The sequence below is a fragment of the Cervus canadensis genome, chromosome 13 (assembly GCF_019320065.1).
Source record: "Cervus canadensis isolate Bull #8, Minnesota chromosome 13, ASM1932006v1, whole genome shotgun sequence".
Taxonomy (NCBI): Eukaryota; Metazoa; Chordata; class Mammalia; order Artiodactyla; family Cervidae; genus Cervus; species Cervus canadensis.
This window is the reverse complement of record NC_057398.1, coordinates 9,297,863-9,320,776: the sequence shown is the minus strand read 5'-3', so window position 1 is coordinate 9,320,776 and position 22,914 is coordinate 9,297,863. Positions and strand designations below refer to the sequence as shown.

General features: G+C 36.4%; 1 protein-coding gene across 2 annotated transcripts in view; it reads right to left on the bottom strand.

The window, feature by feature from the left end:
- The window catches only part of PPP2R5A (protein phosphatase 2 regulatory subunit B'alpha), a 97,966-nt gene that overhangs the window by 20,610 nt on the left and 54,442 nt on the right, over nucleotides 1–22,914 (bottom strand). For both annotated transcript variants that reach the window (XM_043486202.1, XM_043486201.1), the window contains exons 2-3: nucleotides 16,814–17,010; nucleotides 11,972–12,073 (exon numbers count right to left, since the gene is read on the bottom strand). In XM_043486202.1, coding sequence (XP_043342137.1) covers nucleotides 11,972–12,073; nucleotides 16,814–16,939 — 228 coding nt within the window. In that variant the 5' untranslated portion in view covers nucleotides 16,940–17,010. The remainder of the gene's footprint in view (nucleotides 1–11,971; nucleotides 12,074–16,813; nucleotides 17,011–22,914) is intronic.

Genomic DNA, 22,914 nt, shown 5'->3' with positions numbered 1-22,914 from the left:
TTATAAAACATATATGTCCCCAGTTTAAATTTCTACTTAAACAGATCATAAAGAAGAGCCTCTAGGCCCTAAAGCCAAGTTATCTTAAAAAGGTCTATGTTCTATTCAGTATCCTACATAATTGCATCTTCTTTAAAAATTATTTTTCAGTTTTTTAATTTTTTTACTTTACAATATTGTATTGGTTTTGCCATACATTGACATGAATCCACCATGGGTGTACATGTGTTCCCCATCCTGAACCGTCCCACCTCCCTCCCCATCCCCTCCCTCTGGGTCATGCCGGTGCACCAGCCCCAAGCACCCTGTATCATGCATTGAACCTGGACAGGCAATTCGTTTCACATGTGATAATTTACATGTTTCAATGCCATTCTCCCATATCATCCCACCCTCGCCCTCTCCCAGAGTCCAAAAGACTGTTCTATACATCTGTGTCTCTTTTGCTGCCTCACATACAGGGTTATCGTTACCATCTTTCTAAATTCCATATATATGCATTAGTATACTGTATTGGTGTTTTTCTTTCTGGCTTACTTCACTCTGTATAATAGGCTCCAGTTTCATCCACCTCATTAGAACTGATTCAAATGTATTCTTTTTAATGGCTGAGTAATATTCTATTGTGTATATGTACCACAGCTTTCTTATCCATTCATCTGCTGATGGACACCTAGGTTGCTTCCATGTCCTGGCTATTGTAAGCAGTGCTGCGATGAACATTGGGGTGCACGTGTCTCTTTCAGATCTGGTTTCCTCAGTGTGTATGCCCAGGAGTGGGATTGCTGGGTCATATGGCAGTTCTATTTCCAGTTTTTTAAGGAATCTCCACACTGTTCTCCATAGTGGTTGTACTAGTCTGCATTCCCACCAACAGTGTAAGAGGGTCCCTTTTCTCCACACCCTCTCCAGCATTTATTGCTTGTAGACTTTTGGATAGCAGCCATTCTCACTGGTGTGAAATGGTACCTCATTGTGGTTTTGATTTGCATTTCTCTGATAATGAGTGATGTTGAGCATCTTTTCATGTGTTTGTCAGCCATCTGTATGTCTTCTTTGGAGAAATGTCTGTTTAGTTCTTTGGCCCACTTTTTGATTGGGTCGTTTATTTTTCTGGAATTGAGCTGCAGGAGTTGCTTGTAAATTTTTGAGATTAATTCTTTGTCCGTTGCTTCGTTTGCTATTATTTTCTTCCATTCTGAAGGCTGTCTTTTCACCTTGCTTATAGTTACCTTGGTTGTGCAGAAGCTTTTAATTTTAATTATGTCCCATTTTTTAATTTTTGCTTTTATTTCCAATATTCTGGGAGGTGGGTCATAGAGGATCCTGCTGTGGTTTACGTCAGAGAGTGTTTTGCCTATGTTTTCCTCTAGAAGTTTTATAGTTTCTGGTCTTACATTTAGATCTTTAATCCATTTTGAGTTTATTTTTGTGTATGGTGTTAGAAAGTGTTCTAGTTTCATTCTTTTACATGTGGTTGACCAGTTTTCCCAGCACCACTTGTTAAAGAGGTTGTCTTTTTGCCATTGTATATTCTTGCCTTCTTTGTCAAAGATAAGGTGTCCATAGGTGCGTGGATTTATCTCTGGGCTTTCTATTTTGTTCCACTGATCTGTATTTCTGTCTTTGTGCCAGTACCATACTGTCTTGATGACTGTGGCTTTGTAGTAGAGACTGAAGTCAGGCAGGTTGATTCCTCCAGTTCCATTTTTCTTTCTCAAGATTGCTTTGGCTATTTGAGGTTTTTTCCCATACAAATTGTGAAATTATTTGTTCTAGTTCTCTGAAAAATACTGTTGGGAGCTTGATAGGGATTGCACTGAATATATAGATTGCTTTGGGTAGTATACTCATTTTCACTATATTGATTCTTCCAATCCATGAACACAGTATATTTCTCCATCTATTTGTGTCCTCTTTGATTTCTTTCACCAGTGTTTTATAGTTTTCTATATATAGGTCTTTTGTTTCTTTAGGTAGATATACTCCTAAGTATTTTATTCTTTTCGTTGCAATGGTGAATGGAATTGTTTCCTTAATTTCTTTCTGTTTTCTCATTGTTAGTGTATAGGAATGCAAGGGATTTCTGTGTGTTGATTTTATTTTATTTTTTGTGTGTGTGTTGATTTTATATCCTGCAACTTTCCTATATTCATTGATTAGCTGTAGTAATTTTCTGGTGGAGTCTTTAGGGTTTTCTATGTAGAGGATCATGTCATCTGCAAACAGAGAGAGTTTTACTTCTTCTTTGCCAATCTGGATTCCTTTTATTTCTTTTTCTGCTCTGATTGCTGTGGCCAAAACTTCCAAAACTATGTTGAATAGTAGTGGTGAGAGTGAGCCCCCTTGTCTTGTTCCTGACTTTAGGGGAAATGCTTTCAATTTTTCACCATTGAGGATAATGTTTGCTGTGGGTTTGTCATATATAGATTTTATTATGTTGAGGTATGTCCCTCTATTCCTGCTTTCTGGAGGATTTTTATCATAAATGGATGCTGAATTTTGTCAAAGGCTTTCTCTGCATCTATTGAGATAATCATATGGTTTTTATTTTTCAATTTGTTAATGTGGTGTATTACACTGATTGATTTGCAGATATTGAAGAATCCTTGCATCCCATAATTGCATCTTAATTATCTGTGCCAAAAAGAGAATTGATAAAAGAAAACAAAAATACGACATAATCTGCCAGTATTCCAGGCTAGTAGAACAGTCATGCTTCTCTAATTATCTAAAAGGAGGTACATAGAAAATTACTATCTTTTTGGTCTTCAATAAATATAAAGCAATAATATTTAGGAAAGAAAATTTTAAAGTAACAGAACTTTTATATTAATAATTATCATATAATATTTAGTAAATTAAAAGATAATGACCAATCCACCAATCCCCTAGTACTGAAATGGCCTTTCTTTTGTTCTTTTCTTCTGTGTTTCTTTATTCCATTGTTCATTAGTATTTCCATTACCATGTGGAAAAAAAAGTAAAAAGAAACTGTAAATTAGCACATTTTAAGAAAATTCATGAAAAGGTTGAAGAAACAAAATTTTGAAAGGTTTTGAAATTATCTGAAATTATTCCTCTCATTAACTAAATTTAATGTTTATTTTTCACCCTACCAAGTTATTTTCTAGCAGCAAAGATCCAATAAGCTAAATGAATTAATAAAATGCAAACTTAGTACAAAACAAAAAATTTCAGGTGAATTGATTCAAATAATATTAAAAACCAGGACAGAAATTTTAATTAGCAAATTTCCTAAGTGCTACACTATAATTTCATTCATTAGAACAGCTTCAACATTTTACTGTAAAGAAAATATGATGACTAAATAATAACAAATGCTATCAATCAGTTCACTTCATATTTAGCAGGCCATCTGACTGCCAGATTTAAAAATTGTATACCAAATTTAATTACTAGAAATATTTTAAACTATAAACACATATATACAGACCAGAGCTTTTAATCAGAAGATGATGGGTGTATAATATTTCTTGTGTGTCTCTGTGAATTTGTCTCAGAGAAAACCCATTTTTAAAAAATCATATTTTGAAAGTAACTCACCATCCCCTAAAATTTAAGAACCACTAGTTTCAGCAAATTTAAGTGAAATTTCAAATCATACCAGTGAAAAACAGAAAGCACACTGTATGTATGGCTGAATTTTTACTGTTAATGCTCAAGAGCATATACAAATATCTTAATGGAAAAACTATTTTTCAAAATTCAAAGACTGAGGAGATTCTTTTGAGATTATCCAACTACATGTGATTAAAAACATGTACAACTTACCAACTAATAAGAATTTTGTGCTTTTAAAATCTCTGTATTATTTAACTTAGTATTGCTAATTTTACAGAAACCGTGGCATAAATTTCAGATGAACTGTGTGCAGTGCTACTAAAAAGTAGTTTACCACTTCAGATTTTCTATTCCATAAGCTCTATTGTGCTGATAAAAGTTTTATCAATTTACACTAATCCTAGGATTCCTCTTTCATTCTATTTGGATGTATAAGTGCTGCTGCTGCTGCTGCTAAGTTGCTTCAGTCATGTCCAACTCTGTGTGACCCCACAGACAGCAGTCCACCAGGTTCCTCTGTCCCTGGGATTCTCCAGGCAAGAACACTGGAGTAGGTTACCATTTCCTTCTCCAATGCATGCACGCATGCTAAGTCGTTTCAGTCGTGTCCAACTCTGTGTGACCCCATGGACAGCAGCCCACCAGGCTCCTCTGTCCATGGAATTCTCCAAGCAAGAATACTGGAGTGGTTTGCCATTTCCTTCTCTGTATAGGTGCTAGACAAATCAAATAAATAAGGAAGCACACTATTGCTTTAAAATGTCCCAAACAGTTTAGAATATAAATTCCTTTCTCTTGTCTTTTATAATAAAATATAAAATGAAATGTCACTAAAAAATTCAAGTCCTTGCAAAATAAAAATCAACAATACAATCTGGGGGAATTCCCTGGTGGTCCGGTGGTTAGGACTTTGTGCTTTCACCGACAAAGGCCTAGGAGGAACTAAGAGCCACATGCAAGCCACATGATGGGGCCAGAAAAACCCCAACCTTCCCCAAACCAAACAGTATAATCTGAAGCAACACTGTGTACCCATATATAAAGCAAGGTTCTTCTCTATCTGCCAGGAACTATGTAGAAAATAGCTGATGTTATCTATCCTATTGTCATTAACAAAGCTATCATTTTTCATTTTATTCAGGACGGACTCTTGCCTCCAATGGTTCAAGCCTGTGGCAGGCATTATAGATAAGCCAATATAACACCCATTCCCTTCCCCCTGTATGTCTCTACTACTGAAACTGGAAAAACTAAATATTCATTCTGTCAGTCTGCCTTTCAACTAGAGTAATGGAAAAATGAAAGAGTAAAGAAAAAAGAGAAATTAAAAACAATTCAACAAAACGAAGAAAGAGATAAGAAAAACAAGATTTCAAGGATTAACAGTAAATATTAAATACATTTCCTGTATAACTAATGACAAGTGATGGGCATATAGGTATTTACTGTGAGAGTAAAAGTGTATTGCTTTACACTAGAGCTAGAGAGGCAGGAAGTGGAGGAAGAAAAGACTACTTACTAATTTCAATATTGTTCATTCTAGAGAATCAATAAACTAGCTACAAAAGAAGGCACCAAGGGTATTTCTTAAGGTATCAGCATAAAGGCAACCATTAGCTGGAAAAGATTGAAGGCAGGAGGAGAAGGAGATGACAGAGGATGAGATGGTTGGATGGCATCACCGACACAATGGACATGGGTTTGGGTGGACCCAGGAGTTGGTGATGGACAGGGAGGCCTGGCGTACTGTGGTTCATGGGGTCGCAAAGAGTTGGACACAACTGAGCAACTGAACTGAACTGATATATATACTTCTTTCTTAATATCAAAAGTATGTCTTTTTAAAAATGGGGGGAATGCAAAGAAAACAGATACTAGAGTTAAAAAAAAATTGTGCTATGTTTTGTGCATGTGTTATCCCATTCAATTTTTATACAACTCTGTTTTATGCCAGCTTTGTAAAGGAGGATGCAGAGAAATTTAGCAGCTTAATTAAGATCATTTCCATAGGAAAGTTACTGAAACTGAGATGTGAGTAGATGTCTGTCACCAGAATCATTTCCACTTCACCATACTTTGTAATAATAATTTTCTTATATCTTGTTAGAATTGTATATATAAATTTCTGTACCATTTAACTAAGGCACATCTGTACCTGTATAATTATACCTTTAAAAAGTCATTTATGAGGGCTAAAAAAAAAAGTGACAGCTAGTGGGAGACCTTATTTATTGGTGTTAAATGAAGCTAAAAAGGTATGAATTAAAACTTCATAGGAATTTGTATGTATCTGTCTTGGACCGTAGATGGACTCTAGGGGAGGCAGTAAAGCTTTTAATAATGTAGGACAAAGACACTGGAGCAATATTTTGCTATAAACCTTATCCTACCACTTACTTTTTGTATAATCTTGGGCAGGATTCTGAATCTATTTTAGCTTAATCTCAAGCTTATCCATAAAATATGAATAATATCTACTTTTTATAGTGTTATTACACAGCCCGCTCCAGTATTCTTGTCTGAAAAATCCCATGGACAGAGGAGACTGGCGGGCTATAGTCCATGGGGTTGCAAAGAGTTGGACATGACTGAGCACACACACACAGACATACATAATTTAATTAGCTAAGCACGATCAGCAAGCCATCTGATAAACCAATATTATTGGTCGTATGTAGGCAAATACATTCAATTCTCTAGAATAACATTTCATTGTGCTTGCCTGCAGATTTTAGGTCACTATCTTAAAAATACACAAATCATCCTTTCAGAATAGCTATCATCAAAAAGACCACAAACAACAAATGTTGGTGAGGATATGGAAAAAAAAGGAAGACTTCTGCACTACTGGTGGAAATGTAAACTGATGAAGTCACTGTGCAGAATAATACAGAGGTACCTCAAAACACTAAAAACAAAATTACCATAAGACCCAGCAATTTCACCCCTAGGCATATATCCAAAGAAAACAAAAACACCAATTAGAAAAGATACATGCATCCCAATGTTCATAGCAGCAGTTTTAAAATTGGCAAGATATGGAAGCAACCTAAGTATCCATCAACAGATCAACAAATAAAAAAGATACAGTATATATATACAAGGGAATACTACTCAGCTATAAAAAGAATGAAATTTTGCCATTTGCAACAACATGGATGAAACTGGAGGGTATTATGCTAAGTGAAGTAAGTGAGAGAAAGACAAATATGGTATCAATTAAGCATGAAATCTAAAAAATAAAGCAGACTATGAATATAACAAAAAAGCAGCAGACTCACAGATATAAAGAACAAACGGGTGGTTACACTAGGGACAGGAAAGTAGGAAGAGGCAAGAAAGGGGTAGGGGATTACAAGGTACAAACAACTATTTATAATGTAAATAAGCTACAAGAATATATTATATAGCACAGGAAATATAGCCAATATTTTATAACTACAAATGGAGTATAATTTATAAAAATACCAAATCACTATTTATACACCTGGAACTAATACAATATTGTAAATCAACTATACCCCAATAAAAAATATTAAAGTCATTATAGTTGAAGCATTAGGCAAGAGTTCCTTTTACTTTCTCCCTCAGAGCTTTGCTTATTTTAAAAGTAAGAAAATATCTGTAACCTGAAGGCATAATATGGGTCTTCTCAGAGCATTTTAATTAGACAATCTGGAGAACAAAAATAAAACCTAATGTATACAATAAAAAAGCCAATAATCATAAAGACTAGCCATATAAGAACATGTGCAAAGAAACCCTGTAAGGGCTTCCCAGGCAGCACAGTGGGTAAAGAATCCACCTGCCAATGCAGGAGACATGGATTTGATCCCTGGGTTGGGAAGATCCCCTAGAGAAGGAAACGGCAACCCACTCCACTGTTCTTGCCAAAAAATTCCATGGACAAAGAAGCCTGGGGGCTACAGTCCATGGGGTTGCAAAGAGTTGGACATGACTGAGCAACTGAGCGTGCGCGCACGCGCACACACACACACACACACACACACCCATGCAGAAGAAACCCTAAACACACATAAGTATATTTCATAGCTATAATGGAAACTTTGTAACAGTTTTTAAATACAGCATAAGAGTTACAATATGTTCTGCTCTGAATCTTATCTGAAGAGCCCTAGTTATTTAAGTATTAAGTGTGGTAGCGCCAATGTGATTCAGTTAACTGAGTGAACCTTAGATGACCTTTTATTAAAGCCACGTATTTGAGGGGAATGTTTGAATAAAGAAGTTAGGGCTAGAAACAATTAGCTGAAGAGGGTTTAATGGAAGAATTGGTCCTACTTAAATAGTAAGTTTTTATTACCAGTTTTCCAATAATTATGAGGAGTGAGTTGTCACACAATGGCACTAAGGCAGGAAGACTATCCCTCCCTCAGTCTCAACTAAAAAGATGTGCTTCAGAGAGGACTTCTGCAATGGCAGAGTGAGGACTTCAGTAAAGTTGCTTTCCCACAAAAAAAAAAAAAAAACAATGAAAAACACTGAGCTGGCAGAGACAGGTCAATAGAGATTATCTAGTTTGAGGTGCGAAAAGAAAGACTGAACACAAAATGAACAGAGTTTCAAAGACCTGTGGGATACAATCAATCACACCAACATACTACACATAATGGGAGTCTCAGGAGAGGAGAAGGAGGAAGAAATAATAGTTGAAGAAATGGCTAAAAACAATTCAAATTTGATGAAAAGTATTAATTTATACAATGAACTCAACTGGAGCTCAGTGGCGCTCCAACTACAATCAAGTCAAAGACATCCATATCTAGAGATATCATAATCAAACTGACAAAAGTTAAAGACAAACGGAAAATTTTCAAAGCAGCAAGGGATAATGTATCACATACATCAGATCCAAATAAGATTAATAACTGACTTGGACAGAAAACCATAGACACCTGAGGATCAATGGGAGGACACCTTTAAAGTGTTGAGGGGAAAAGGCAGTTAGCCAAGAATTCTATATTCAGCCAAACTGTCCTTCAAAAATGAACGAAAAATTACGATATTCCCAGATTAATAGACCTGCCTTACAAGAAATATTAAAGGGAATCCTTCAGGCTGAGCCAAAAGGACACCATATGTAACTTGAATTCATAGAAAGAAAGAAAGAGCATGGGTAAAGGTAACTACATAGGTAAATATCAAAGAATGTAAATGTACTTTTATTTATAACTCTTTCATTTTGTTTTACAAGACAACCACATAAAGCAATAATTACAAAACTGGGTTGATGGATGTACAATGTACAGGCATACTTCGGAGATATTGCAGGTTTGGTTCCAGGCCACCATAATAAAGTGAATTTTGCACTAAAGCAGTCATATGAATTTTTCTGGTTTCCCAATGTATATAAAAGTTATGTTTATATTATAGTCTATTAAATATGCAATCACATTATGTTTTATAAAAACAATGTACATGCCTTAATTTAAATATACTTTATTGCTAAAAATGCTAGCCATCATCTGAGTCTTCAGCAGGTTGTAATCTTTTTGCAATAATAACATCAAAGATCACTGATCACAGATCATCATAAAAATATAACAATGTAAAGGCTGGAAATATTACAAGAATTATCAAAATGTCACACTGAGACATGAAGTAAGAAAATGGTGCTGGTAGACATGCTTGACACAAGGTTGCCACAAACCTTCAATTTGTAAAAAAATGCAATATCTGCAAAGCTCAATAAAATGCCTGCATAAAGATCCAATTTGTATGACAATACCAGCACAGAAGAAGGGGGAGGGAATGGAGGTATACTGGACCAAAGTTTTGTATGCTACTACTATTCAACCAAACTAGCTCGTTTTAAAGTGTAATCCCTAGGGTAAGTATAGTTAAAGAAACTTTATCTCAAAAAATATCTCAAAAAAGTATAGTTAAAGAAACAAGGGAATTAAAATGGTACTCCAGAAAATCTGTTATTTAATACAAAAGCCAATAATGGAGGGGTAGAAGAATGAGAAAGACATAAGACATAGAACAGCAAAATGTTGTTTAGTCGCTAGATTGTGTTCGACTCTGTGACCCCATGGAGCCTGCCAGGCTCCTCTGTCCATAGGATTTCCCAGGCAAGAATAATGGAATGGGTTGCCATTTCCTTCTCCAGGGGTTCTTCCCAACCCAAGGATAGAACCCACATCTCCTGCATTGCAGGCTGATTCTTTACCACTGAGCTACCAAGGAAGGCCGAAACAGCAAACGAACGTTAAGTTCTACCTTGCCAGCAATTACGTTAAATATAAATGGATTAAACATCAATCAAAAGCAGAGACTGTCAGAACTGATTAAAAAAAAACCACAGGTTTCAACCACATGCTGTTTACAAGAGACACTATTTACTTAGCCACACTGTGTGGCTTGCAGGATCTTTGTTCCCTGACCCTTGATTGAAGCTAGGCCCTCAGCAGTGAAACTGGAAAGTCCTAACCATTGGACCAACAAAGAAGTCCCAAGAGACACAATTTAGATTAAAAGAAACAAATAGATAAGAAGTAAATGTACAGAAAAGATATATCATGCAAACAGTAACCAAAAGAGAGTTATACAGTGGCTGTCAAATACTATATATAGTATTTATATAGTGGCTATAAATTTATGTAGTATTTATATAAATTTATATAGCATTTATATATAGTATTTAAATAGAGATTGCAGAATACTATATCAGACAAAATGAATTTTAACACAAAAACTATAAAATGATTATAAACATAATTTATAAGACCCCAAAATACATGAATCAAAAACTGACGTAACAGAAGAGAGAAACGGACAATTCAACTGTAACAGTAGGAAATTTCAATATTTCATTTCCAATAGTGGAGAGAACTAGACAGAAGATCAACAAGGAAATTGAAAACTTAAACAACCAACTAGATCTAAGAGATTTCAACACAACACTCCATCCAATAACAATAGTATACACATTCTTCTCAAGCACACATGAAACATTCTCCATGATAAACTATATGCTAGGCCCAATACATTTAAAAGGATTGAAAATTTCAAAGTATATTCACCAACCACAATGGAATAAAATTATAAATCAATAACAGAAAGAAATACGGGAGCCACAAATATGTAGAAATTAAGGTGAAAGTCGCTCAGTCGTGTCCGACTCTTTGTGACCCCTTGGACTATACAGTCCATGGAATTCTCCAGGCCAGAATACTAGAGTGGGTAGCTTTTCCCTTCTCTAGGAGATCTTCCTAACCCAGGTATCAAACCCAGGTCTCTGGCATGGCAGGGGGACTCTTTACCAGCTGAGCCATCAAGGAAGCCCAAGAATACTGGAGTGGGTAGCCTATCCCTTCTCCAGTGGATCTTCCTGACCCAGGAACTGAACCAGGGTCTCCTGCACTGCAGGCAGATTCTTTACCAGCTGAGCTACTAGGGAAGTCAGTCGTACCTGACTCTTTGTGACCCAATGGACGACAGTCCATGGAATTCTCCAGGCCAGAATACTGGAGTAGGTAGCCTTCTCTTCTCCAAGGGATCTTCCCAATCAAGGGATGGAACCCAGGTCTCCTGCCTTGCAGGTAGACTCTTTACAAGCTGAGCCACAAGGGAAGCCCAGAAACTAAACACATTCCTAAATAACTAATGGGCCAAATAAGTCACAGAGGAAATTAGAAAACATTTTAAAATGAATGAAAATAAAAACACAACATGTCAAAACTTATAGGAAACACATTAAACAAAAACTTACACATTCATACCAGTTCTAGTCACAACAGCCAAAAAGTAGAAACCACCTAACTGTTCATTTATTGATTAATGGATAAATGTGGTATGTCCACACAATGGAATATTATTCAGCCATTAAAAGGAATGACATATTGATACATGGTACAATATTGATGAACCCTGAAAATATTATGTTAAGCATATAAGGTCACATATTACGAGTCCATATATATTAAATATCCAGGACAGGCAAATCCACACACACACAGAGTAGATTAATAGCTGCCAGTGGTTGGGAGGTAGGGGGTGGGTAAAGAATGGGAACTGACTGTTAATGACAAGGGTGTTTCCATATGGGGTGATGAAAAGAGTGTGAATGATGAAAAGGTAATGAAAAAGTGGCTACTACACTAGGTAACAGTGATAACTGCATAGCATTATGAATGTACTTAATGCTATGGAATATACTTTAAAACAGTTTAAAAGGTAAATGTTAAGTGTAATTTACAGTAAAAAAAAAAATGAAAAGCAGTACTTTGGGAAAAGGAAATGTTAAGAAAATGTATTAAAAATCTAGTACTTTAAATAGACACTCAAATCTAAAACAGAGTTCCATGATTTCAGAAGAACAGCATAAATGTAAAAATTGTCAACATAAAATTATGGTCCATACTTGTATGTGAGGCCAAGAGGCCTCAAGTGTGGGTTCATCCTCTTCTGGATCAAAATCCGGATTATCACTTGGAGGAAGAGTTCGGAAGATGTTAGCACTGATCTGTAAAGAAAAATACATTTAGACTTCTATTCTGTTGTTCAGTTAAATTTAAAAATGCAAAATGAAATATTTTAAAGATAACATTAAGAAAAAAGTTGTGACTGTAAGTTTAACTGAAAACCTATAAACCTCTTCAAGATATGAAGGCAGCCATTTCTTTCTTTTCTCTACCCCGTAACTCTGATCTCTACAGACATCAAATTTCATACAGACTACCTCCAGATTCTGCTTCCTTAAATTACAAATTTTTGTTTTTCAAAGTTCTGCTTTAAAAAAAAAAAAAGTGGAGGGGAGGAAATTGGGGGAGGGGAGCATAAAGTTCCTAACTCTCCCTATCCCTAACTTATTCATCTTTCCACAATTTCTCCTATACTTTAACCCAGACTTTTACTTACCTTATAACTCAAAAGCGTTTGGTAAATATCTCTATTCTTATACACACTCCACAGGATGGGGGTATAACATTTTCACAGCCATTACAGACGTAGTTTATAATACCCCATGATGCTTTGATTTAGATGATTTGATTTCATTTACTCTGAGCCTTTTAAAAAATACTAATCTCTCTGAAATAAGGGTATGCTTTGAAACTCTTCATTTTAGATTATAACTCATCTCTCACATTGTCTTAGTACCAAAGTACGCTACAATCCTTCTTCTCTAGTAAAGAATAGATTATGAGCCCAACTCAAAATTCTCTGAAGAATGATGAACAGACTGATAGACCAAATGGTTCAGTAAACACGTAAAGCCCTAACACTTGAGGCATCAGTCACTTAAGATAAATTATTTGGGGAATAGGATGAGACAAGTGTTGTTTGGTGGTGTAAGCAAATTCACAATGATTCTTATGAAGTGGCATCTTCAGTTCAGTTCAGTCGCTCAGTCATGTCCAACTCTTTGCGAACCCATGAACCACAGCACGCCAGGCCTCCCTGTCCATCACCAACTCCCGGAGTCCACCCAAACCCATGTCCATTGAGTTGGTGATGCCACCAACCACCTCATCCTCTGTCGTCCCCTTCTCACGCCCTCAATCATTCCCAGCATCAGAGTCTTTTCCAATGAGTCAGCTCTTTGCATCAGGTGGCCAAAGTATTGGAGTTTCAGCTTCAAAATCAGCCCTACAAATGAACACCCAGGACTGATCTCCTTTAGGATGGACTGGTTGGATCTCCTTGCAGTCCAAGGGACTCTCAAGAGTCTTCTCCAACACCACAGTTCAAAACCATCAATTCTTCGGTGCTCAGTTTTCTTTATAGTCCAACTCTCACATCTATACATGACCACTGGAAAAACCATAGCCTTAACTAGACAGACCTTTGTTGACAAAGTAATGTCTCTGCTTTTTAATATGCTGTCTAGGTTGGTCATAACTTTCCTTCCAAGGAGTAAGCGTCTTTTAATTTCATGGCTGCAATCACCATCTGCAGTGATTCTGGAGCCCAGAAAAATAAAGTCATCTATGGTATGCCAAATAACTGTTAACTGTCAATTACTTTAACTATAAGGGGCTTCCCCAGTGGCTCAGCAGCAAAGAATATGCCTGCAAAGCATATTCACACGGAGACACACGAGATGTGGGTTCTATCTCTGGGTTGGGAAGATACCCTGGAGTGGGGCATGGAAACCATTCCAGTATTCTTGCCTGGAGAATCCCATGGGTAGAGGAGCCTGGCAGGCTACAGTCTACAGGGTTGCAAAGAGTTGGACACAACTAAACTGACTTAGCATGCACACACACACAACCGTAAGACTTAGAAAGTAAAAATCTAAAATTTGATTTTCTAAAACTCAAAACCTGTATATGGGGAAGAGCCAATAGACAATTTAATAAATATCAATTTCACAAGTGGCAGAAAGTCATAGCTAGAACTCAAAAAGGGAATACATCCCAAAGAAGGGCATAATTTGCCTTTGAAATCATACATTATTGTTTGTAGTAAAAGAAAAAGTAAACCTTGTAGCCACCAATAAAATTAACTGTGTATTGCAAATACACCAAAAAGCTTTAAACAACTGAGTGAGTGAGTAGGCTTCTTAACTAGAAATGAAGTACCCAGAAGTTAAAAGAAATTTTTTTAAAAGACAAAAAAAAAAACAAAACACACACACACCTTTATGCTTGAGAAAACAAATTAAATCCCAGAATTTATTAACATACGGCAAATTACAGAATAATTTGACTCAAATATGTTAGTATAGTTTATTTTGTTGTTGTTCAGCAGCTAAGTCATGTCTGACTCTTTGCAACCCCATGGAATGCAGCACACCAGGCTTCTCTGTCCTTCATCTCCTGGAGCTTGCTCAAACTCATGTCCATTAGTGATGCCATCCAACCATCTCATCCTCTGTCACCCCTTTCTTCTTGTCCTTAATCTTTCCCAGGATCAGGGTCTTTTCCAATAAGTCAGCTCTTTGCATCAGGTGGCCAAAGTATTGGAGCTTCAGCATGATTTCCTATAGCACTGACTGGTTCGATCTCTGTGCTGTCCAAGGGAACACATGAACACCCATGGCTGATTCATGTCAATGTACTGTAAAAACCACTACAGTATTGTAAAGTAATTAGCCTCCAATTAAAATAAATAAATAAATAAAGAGTCTCCTCCAACACCACAGTTCAAAAGCATCAATTTTTTGACACTCAGCACTTTTTATGGTCCAACTCTCACATCCATACATGACTACTGGAAAAACTACAGCTTTGACTAGACGAACGTTTGTTGGCAAAGTAATGTGTCTGCTTTTCAACATGCTGTCTAGGTAGGTCATAGTTTTTCTTCCAAAGAGCAAGCATCCTTCAATTTCAGGCTGCAGTCACCATCTGCAGTGATTTTGGAACCCAAGAAAATAAAGTCTGTCACTGTTTGCATTGTTTCCCCATCTATTTGCCATGAAGTGATATGAGCAGATGTCATGATCTTAGTTTTTTGAATGTTGAGTTTTAAGCCAGCTTTTTCACTTTCCTCTTTCACCTTCATCAAGAGGCTCATTAGTTGCTCTTCACTTTCTGCCATTAAAGTCGTATTATCTGCATATCTGAAATTGTTGATTTTTCTCTCCGCAATCTTGATTCCAGCTTGTGATTCATCTAGCCCAGCATTTCATATGAAGTACTTTGCATGTAAGTTAAATAAGCAGGGGGACAACATACAGCCTTGATGTACTCCTTTCCCAATTTTGAACCAGTCTGTTGTTCCATATCCAGTTCTAACAACTGCTTCTTGACCTGCATACAGGTTTCTCTGGAGGTGGGTAATATGGTCTGGGATTCCCATTTCATTAAGAATATTCCACAGTTTGTTGTGATTCATGTAGTCAAAGGCTTTGGCACAGTCAATGAAGCAGAAGTAGATTATTTTTGGAATTCCCTTACTTTTTCTATGACCCAGCATATGCTGGCAAAACACCCTCTTCCAACAACATAAGAGATGACTCTACACATTGACATTACCAGATGGCCAGTATTGAAATCAGACTGCTTATATTCTTTGCAGCCGAAGACAGAGAAGTTCTATATGGTCAGCAAAAACAAGATTTGGACCTGACTATGGCTCAGATCTTCAGCTCCTTACTGCAAAATTTAGGCTCAAATTGAAGAAAGTAGGGAAAACCACTAGGCCATTCAAGTAAGACCTAAATCAAATCCCTTGTGATTATACAGTAGCGGTAATGAATAGATGCAAGGGACTAGATCTGGTAGACAGACTACCCAAAGAACTATGGATGGAAGTTTGTAACACTGTACAGGAGGTGATGACCAAAACCATCCCCAAGAAAAAGAAATGCCAGAAGGCAAAGTGGTTGTCTGAGGAGGCCTAACAAATAGCTGAGAAAAGAAGAGAAGCAAAACGCAAAGGAGAAAAGGAAAGATATACCCAACTGAATGCAGAGTTCCAGAGAATAGCAAGTAGAGATAAGAAAGCCTTCTTAAGTGACCAATGCAAAGAGTATACTTTAGTTTAGATCATACTTGCTATAACCTTCTGTGTGTTAGTAGCTCAGTCATATCTGACTCTTTTGAAATTTTTTATAACCAACACAAGTTTAAACTGTGTGCCTGGTGACTCTAATTATTCCAAATGAATTTTTTATATTTTGTTATGCACTAAAATACAAAAATCATATGTCCTAAACAAATTTCTACAGTTTGAAGAATATGGTTAAATAATTCATAAATAGTACCCTAAACAATCTTTCTTCAATACTTTTTTTTTTCACATCAGATATTTCAAATGTTTGTTTATATCATTTAACTTAAGGGTCCTGAGTTTTGATTACAATTCAGTGCTACAGAATCTACATGTATGATATCAAAATGTCCTAAATAAGAGTGGTTTAGATTTGACTCCCTTATCTACTTCTGAGATATGGAGAGCCCCATATTTTTTCACTAGTCTTTTCTTCCCCCTTTAGATCTTCTTTCTCCATTCAGCTGCATGACATTAATTACCAACCCATATAATCTTGAGCTTACGTCTTTCTCCTAAGCCCTATATCCACACTCTCCAATGTGGTAGCCACCAGTCATTGTGGCTACTGAATTTCCAAACTATTATAAAGCAATGACAGCATCACTGGAATGTATCTTTCAAATGGATCATTTTAAAAAAACATTCTTTTGAGTACATCAACTATCGTACATTTATTAAAAATCAATCTCATGAAATTATAATTACACCTCAGATCTTACTTGAATTTATATAAATCTGAGGAACTTAAAGTCTAGAAGCTTACCATTTTTACTATATCAGAATACGCTGATTCAACAATTACACCACGATTAGTTGAAACATACTCAACCAGTTCATTCAATGTTGCTCTTTTAATTTCTTTGCTCTTCAAGTCTGAAACAGAGTCCATGAAATCAAACAGTATGCAACACTGCTGCAACTTCTGACAGAAAAGCTCTTGCTGTTCATTTGAGGTGGCATCTATAAATAAAAATAAAGAGAAACTTAGAAATGACCTACTCAGAAGTTACCTTCATATGTTTACTATTGTGTAGAAACTATTCACATACATAAAGTAAAATTTCTCTCACAAGCCTACTGAGAAATTTACCATATAATCCCATTATTCATGCCAGGAATAAAATTTTACGTTCCTCCTCTCTCACTACCCATAATAAATCATTAAATATTATTGATTCCATTTCTTTATCTGGAATCTGTCCTCTTCTTGTCACTCCCTCTGCCACTTTAATGACTCACACATTCATCATTTAGACTATAGCTGTGACATCCTAGGGCTTCCCACATGACGTGGTGATAATCTGCCAGCCAACACAGGAGACTCAAGAGACACAGGTTCAATCCCTGGGTTGAGAAGATCTCCTGGAGTAGGAAATGGCAACCCATTCCAGTATTCTTGCCTGGAAAATTTCATGGACAGAAGAGCCTGGCGGGCTACAGTCCATGGGGTCGCAAGAGAGTCAGACATGACTTAGAGACTAAACAACCACCATCACCACCACCTACTAGTGCCCTACTCCAAGGGGTCTTTCCAACTCAGAGAAGGTTCCTCAAGGGCAAGGATCATTCATTGAGCAGGCTTTCTTTTTCATCTCTTTTACTACTAACATGGGATATATAGAGGGTTTCCCAGGTTGACTCAGTGCTGAAGAATCCACTGGCCAATGCAGGATTCTCGAGTTGAATCCCTGGGTCAGGAAGATCCCCTGGAGGAGTAAATAGCAACCCACTCTAGTATTCTTGTCTGGGAAATCCCATGGACAGAGAAGCCTAGTGGGCTAAAGTCCATGGGGTTCTCTTACATAACAGGCTAGTAGCCTACCGCTAACATGTCAGAAGACACAATATGATCTTCAAGACTAGCAAATAGTAGATTCAGGAACATGTTACATATAAAAAGGAAGTTTCTTTTTCTGGGCACCTATCTCTTCAACCTCCTCTCAGAAGAAATTCATGTTTTTCATAGCTTCTCCATTCAGTAATGTGCTACTTAGTCTAAAGACTTCTTTCAAGTTGCTTTCTCCTCCAGAATTATGTCCCAGCATTACCTAATATTTGGATGGGAGAGGTCACCTTTGGATTTTACCAAACATTAGATGTATTTAGAAAGAAGTTAACATTTCAACTTGTTTGGACTGAGTTAAAATAGAAATGTCCAGTCCTCAAATTTTTGTAGGTACTGGGGAATAGAAAAATCTTTTCTTACCTAAACCCCTCCTATAAGTACATGTTCTATGGAGAGTCTGCGTGCTACATAACAAAACATTAGCACTTCCTTCATGCCAAATACAATTCTAAGTGTTTCCTATGTCTATTTATTTAACTTTTAAAGCAGTCCTTTGAGGCTAGTTTTGAAAGTTAGAGATGATTTCCTGTCTTCAAGAGCTTAGAAGCAAGTTGAAAAGGCAAGATATAAAACCTTAAAAAATAATGCTATCAGGCAACAAACAAATGTAAAAGATATTGCTGTTTACCACACATATATACACACATATACACACCCACACAATCTATTTTCTATATAACCTGGAGTCAAAAAGAATTTGAGAGTGCTTGCAAGATTAAATATAAACAGAACAATTAAAAATAAAATCAGGATTAATTAAAAGGAGGAAAGCTATACAAGGTATTTGACTGCTGTATTTAAGCACTTTGTGTTGAGTCTCTTGGAAGCCAAGGTAAAACAATGGTGGAAGAGTTGATCAGATTGTAAAAGGTTTAAGTGAGAGAAGAGAGGATGCTCCTGTCTACTGTTGGTTGGCCTACTTCTAGGTTCAAGACATGTAACATTTTTACATCGGTCAAAAACATTTTTATAATGGTTATCCTAGTAAGAAAAGATCAATGTTTACATCATTCAAAAATTAGAAAATATTTTGCACTTGCAGATGTTTAATATAGCCTAAGTCTTAGGGATCTTTCTGAAACATCAATTTTCAGAATTTTCTCATAAGAAAAAGAGACAAAAAATTTATTTCAATAAGCGGAAAAAATAAGACGACAGCCTGGCTGTATTTCATAAATATGAGTAAAAAGTAATTTGTGAGAAAAAGAATGTATAATAATTTTGTTCACTAAATGTAAAAAGTACTGACAGTGTCTACATTGATCATGTTATACTTCAGTTTCCCTATTACAAGCATGCTTGCAAATGAAGCATACTCAGTGGTGTTTCAATATGGCAATGTCTTAATTTCAGGTGGTAAGGTCACATATTGTTTTTACTTGAGTATTTTTACTAGGCCAATGTAATAGACTTGAAATATCAATATAGTCATACTTATTGTCATTGCTTCAAAATACCTCTGATATTGTTATCAATATCAGAGGTAAGGATATTGTGCTCTTTTAAAAAATATTATTAAATCCCCAATATAAGAAGCTCTTCATGTAAATTATTAGAGATACAAGAAAAGCTACATGATCAAGGAATCATCTAAAAATCAGGTATGTCTTGCAAAACACATAATTAGTTTAAATTTGGCTGAAAGATGAATTTTTAAAAAACTTAACTGTATTCTATTTTATTATGACTGAAACTTGATCCCACTAAAAAATTCTCACCGCTACTGAGATCCTTGCATGGCCTTAGGTAGACACAGAATCAAGGGTCACAACCAGAATTTAAAAACAAATATAAAATATCAGCATATTGTATGTAAGAGTGTTATTTTATGAAACACTATATGAGAACTGAGCTGTAAAGTAAAATGTGTTTTTTATTACAGTTTTCAGTCAAGAAACAAATTGAAAACCACAGCTCTACAATATGTAAAGTATTAATACTATAAGACCTCACACTACATAGTATGCCCAAGATCACAAAGAATGCTTGAAAAGAAACTGGGATTCAAATTACCTAGAATGAAAAGAGAGTAAGTATAAGACTACTGTCTTTGAAATATCAAGTGTTCCTTTAACAGCTATCTTCTACATCTTCACCCACTTAGCGATCACAATGCATATTACTTAAAAATGGCAAATTTGTTTATCTCCTTCCCTTTACTGTAAATGATTAGGCCAGAGACAGAGAGAGAGAGAAATTCACAATATCAAAGAGAATAGAAGAATGGTCCCCTATGCAACAGACTTAGTCAAATTTCTAGAAAATTTAAAGTATATGAAGTGGTAAGTGACAAAACTAAAAGAGAGGAAGTCACATCCTAGAATAAACAGAAAAAGGGATTACAGGTGAGGTTCCTACAGAACTCCAGATCAGAAAAGCCAGGTGAAATAGAGGATGGGAACTGAACTGAAAATGGCGGGGGGGGGGGGGGAGCGGCAGTATATAAAGCTGTTATGTGCTAAACAGTTTACTACCCCATTCCAAAAGACAGTCATTCATGCTCCAGGAAAAAACAAAAAGACCCGCTGCCACCAAAAAAAAAAGCAAACACAAAGAAAAACCAAACTTGGAAAGTTGCTCCTAAAGAAACCAAACAGTCCCAGAGAAATATTCATACATTTTAGCTTTTAACTAGTTCCCTGCCCAATTACTGTAAACAAAACTAGACCATTAATAAATCCCACCCAACTTCTAAAGTCATTTTTTTGTTCACTCATACATATCAATAGATTATAAAGAATCACCAGATATTCAAGGAAAAGACCTTAACATGAAAGAAAACTAAATAAACAGAAAAAAAAAAATCACAAAACCAAAACAAAGGGATAATTTAGCTAACACTGAAATTTCAGATGCCCAGGTAAAAAGACTAAAAGCCTTCAAATTAAAAAAAGTCACTCACAAAAGAACCAGAGGCAGATCTCCACCAGATTTCTTACCAGCAAGGAAGAAGCCAGCATATGATGGGACTCTGCCATTAGAATTCTTATGCCAATCTAGAGCGCTGTAATTAGCCAAGTATCAACAAGGTATACAGGTTCAAAAACGGCGCTTTCAGACATGCAACTCCTTGGAAAACTTAGCACCCTCAAACAACCTTTCACAGGAAATTCTGAGGACATGACACAGCAATAGGGAGAGAGGGAAAGGAATGGAATCCAGGAATTACGGAAACTCAAGAAAAGCAGACCTACTGCTGGTGGGAATGCAAACTAGTACAGCCGCTATGGAGAACAGTGTGGAGATTTAAAAAACTGGAATTAGAACTGCCATATGACCCAGCAATCCCACCTCTGGGCATACACACCGAGGAAACCAGATCTGAAAGAGACACGTGCACCCCCAGTGTTCATCGCAGCACTGTTTATAATAGCCAGGACATGGAAGCAACCTAGATGCCCATCAGCAGATGAATGGATAAGGAAGCTGTGGTACATATACACCATGGAATATTACTCAGCCATTAAAAAGAATTCATTTGAATCAGTTCTAATGAGATGGATGAAACTGGAGCCCATTATACAGAATGAAGGAAGCCAGAAAGATAAAGACCATTACAGTATACTAACGCATGTATATGGAATTTAGGAAGATGGTAACAATAACCCTATATGCAAAACAGAAAGAGAGACACAGATGTACAGAACAGAATTTTGGACTCTGTGGGAGAAGGCGACGGTGGGATGTTTAGAGAGAACCCCATCGAAACATGTATATTATCAAGGGTGAAACAGATCACCAGCCCAGGCTGGATGCATGAGACAAGTGCTCGGGCCTGGTGCACTGGGAAGACCCAGAGGAATCGGGTGGAGAGGGAGGTGGGAGGGGGGATCGGGATGGGGAATACATGTAAATCCATGGCTGATTCATGTCAATGTATGACAAAAACCACTACAATATTGTAAAGTAATTAGCCTCCAACTAATAAAAATAAATGGAAAAAAATTTAATCCAGTCCTGATCTCTAAAATACTTTTATATGTCAAATACCTAAGATATTATTCAAAGATAGTAAAAGTTTAAAGATCAATTACAGTTTAACGATCATATACACATAATAATCACATAAACTTCATTCCACCATAAATGTATGTTTACAACAGATGCTTAGAATATTCTTGTTTTGTCTTTATGTTGCCTATACTAATTTAGCATACTAAATTGGAAATTTTCATGGAACATGTAAATGAAAATTAAAAACCATCATGTAAGAGTTAATAATAAGAACACAGGCAAAACATTCTCTGACATAGATAGAGAAATACTGTACGACATTCCTTATATATAGAATCTAAAAAGAAATGATACAGTTGAATTTACAGAACAGAGAAAGACCTACAGACTTGGAGAATGAACTTATTGTTGCTGGAGGGAATGGATAGTAAGGGAGTTTGGGAAGGACAGGTACACACTGCTACATTTAAAATGGATAACCAACAAGGACCTAAGTTATATAGTACATGGAACTCTGCTCAACATTATGTGGCAGCCTGGATGGGAGGGGAGTTTGGGGGAGAATGGATGCATACATAAGTATGGCTGAGTTCCTTCCTTGTTCACTTGAAACTATCACAACACTCTTTGTTAACCAGCTATATCACAATAGAAAATAAACAGTTTTAAAAAAATTCTCTGACAGAAATTTTATTGGGGCTTCCCTGGTGGCTCAAACTGTAAAGAATCTGCCTGTAATGCAGGAGACTGGGGTTTGATCCCTGGGTTGGGAAGATCCCTTGGAGAAGGAAATGGCAATCCACTCCAGTATTCTTGCCTAGAGAAGCCTAGCAGGCTACAGTCCACAGGATCGCGAAGAGTCAGACATGACTGAGCAACTAACTTTCTTTTCTTTTCTGACAGAAATAATATCAGTGATTGATCAGTCTCCCAAAGCAACCGAAATAAAAGCAAAAACAAACAGGACCTAATCAAGCTTATAAGCTTTTGCACAGCAAAGGAAACCATAAACAAAATGAAAAGACAGCCCATGGAGTGGGAGAAAATATTTGCAAATGATGCAA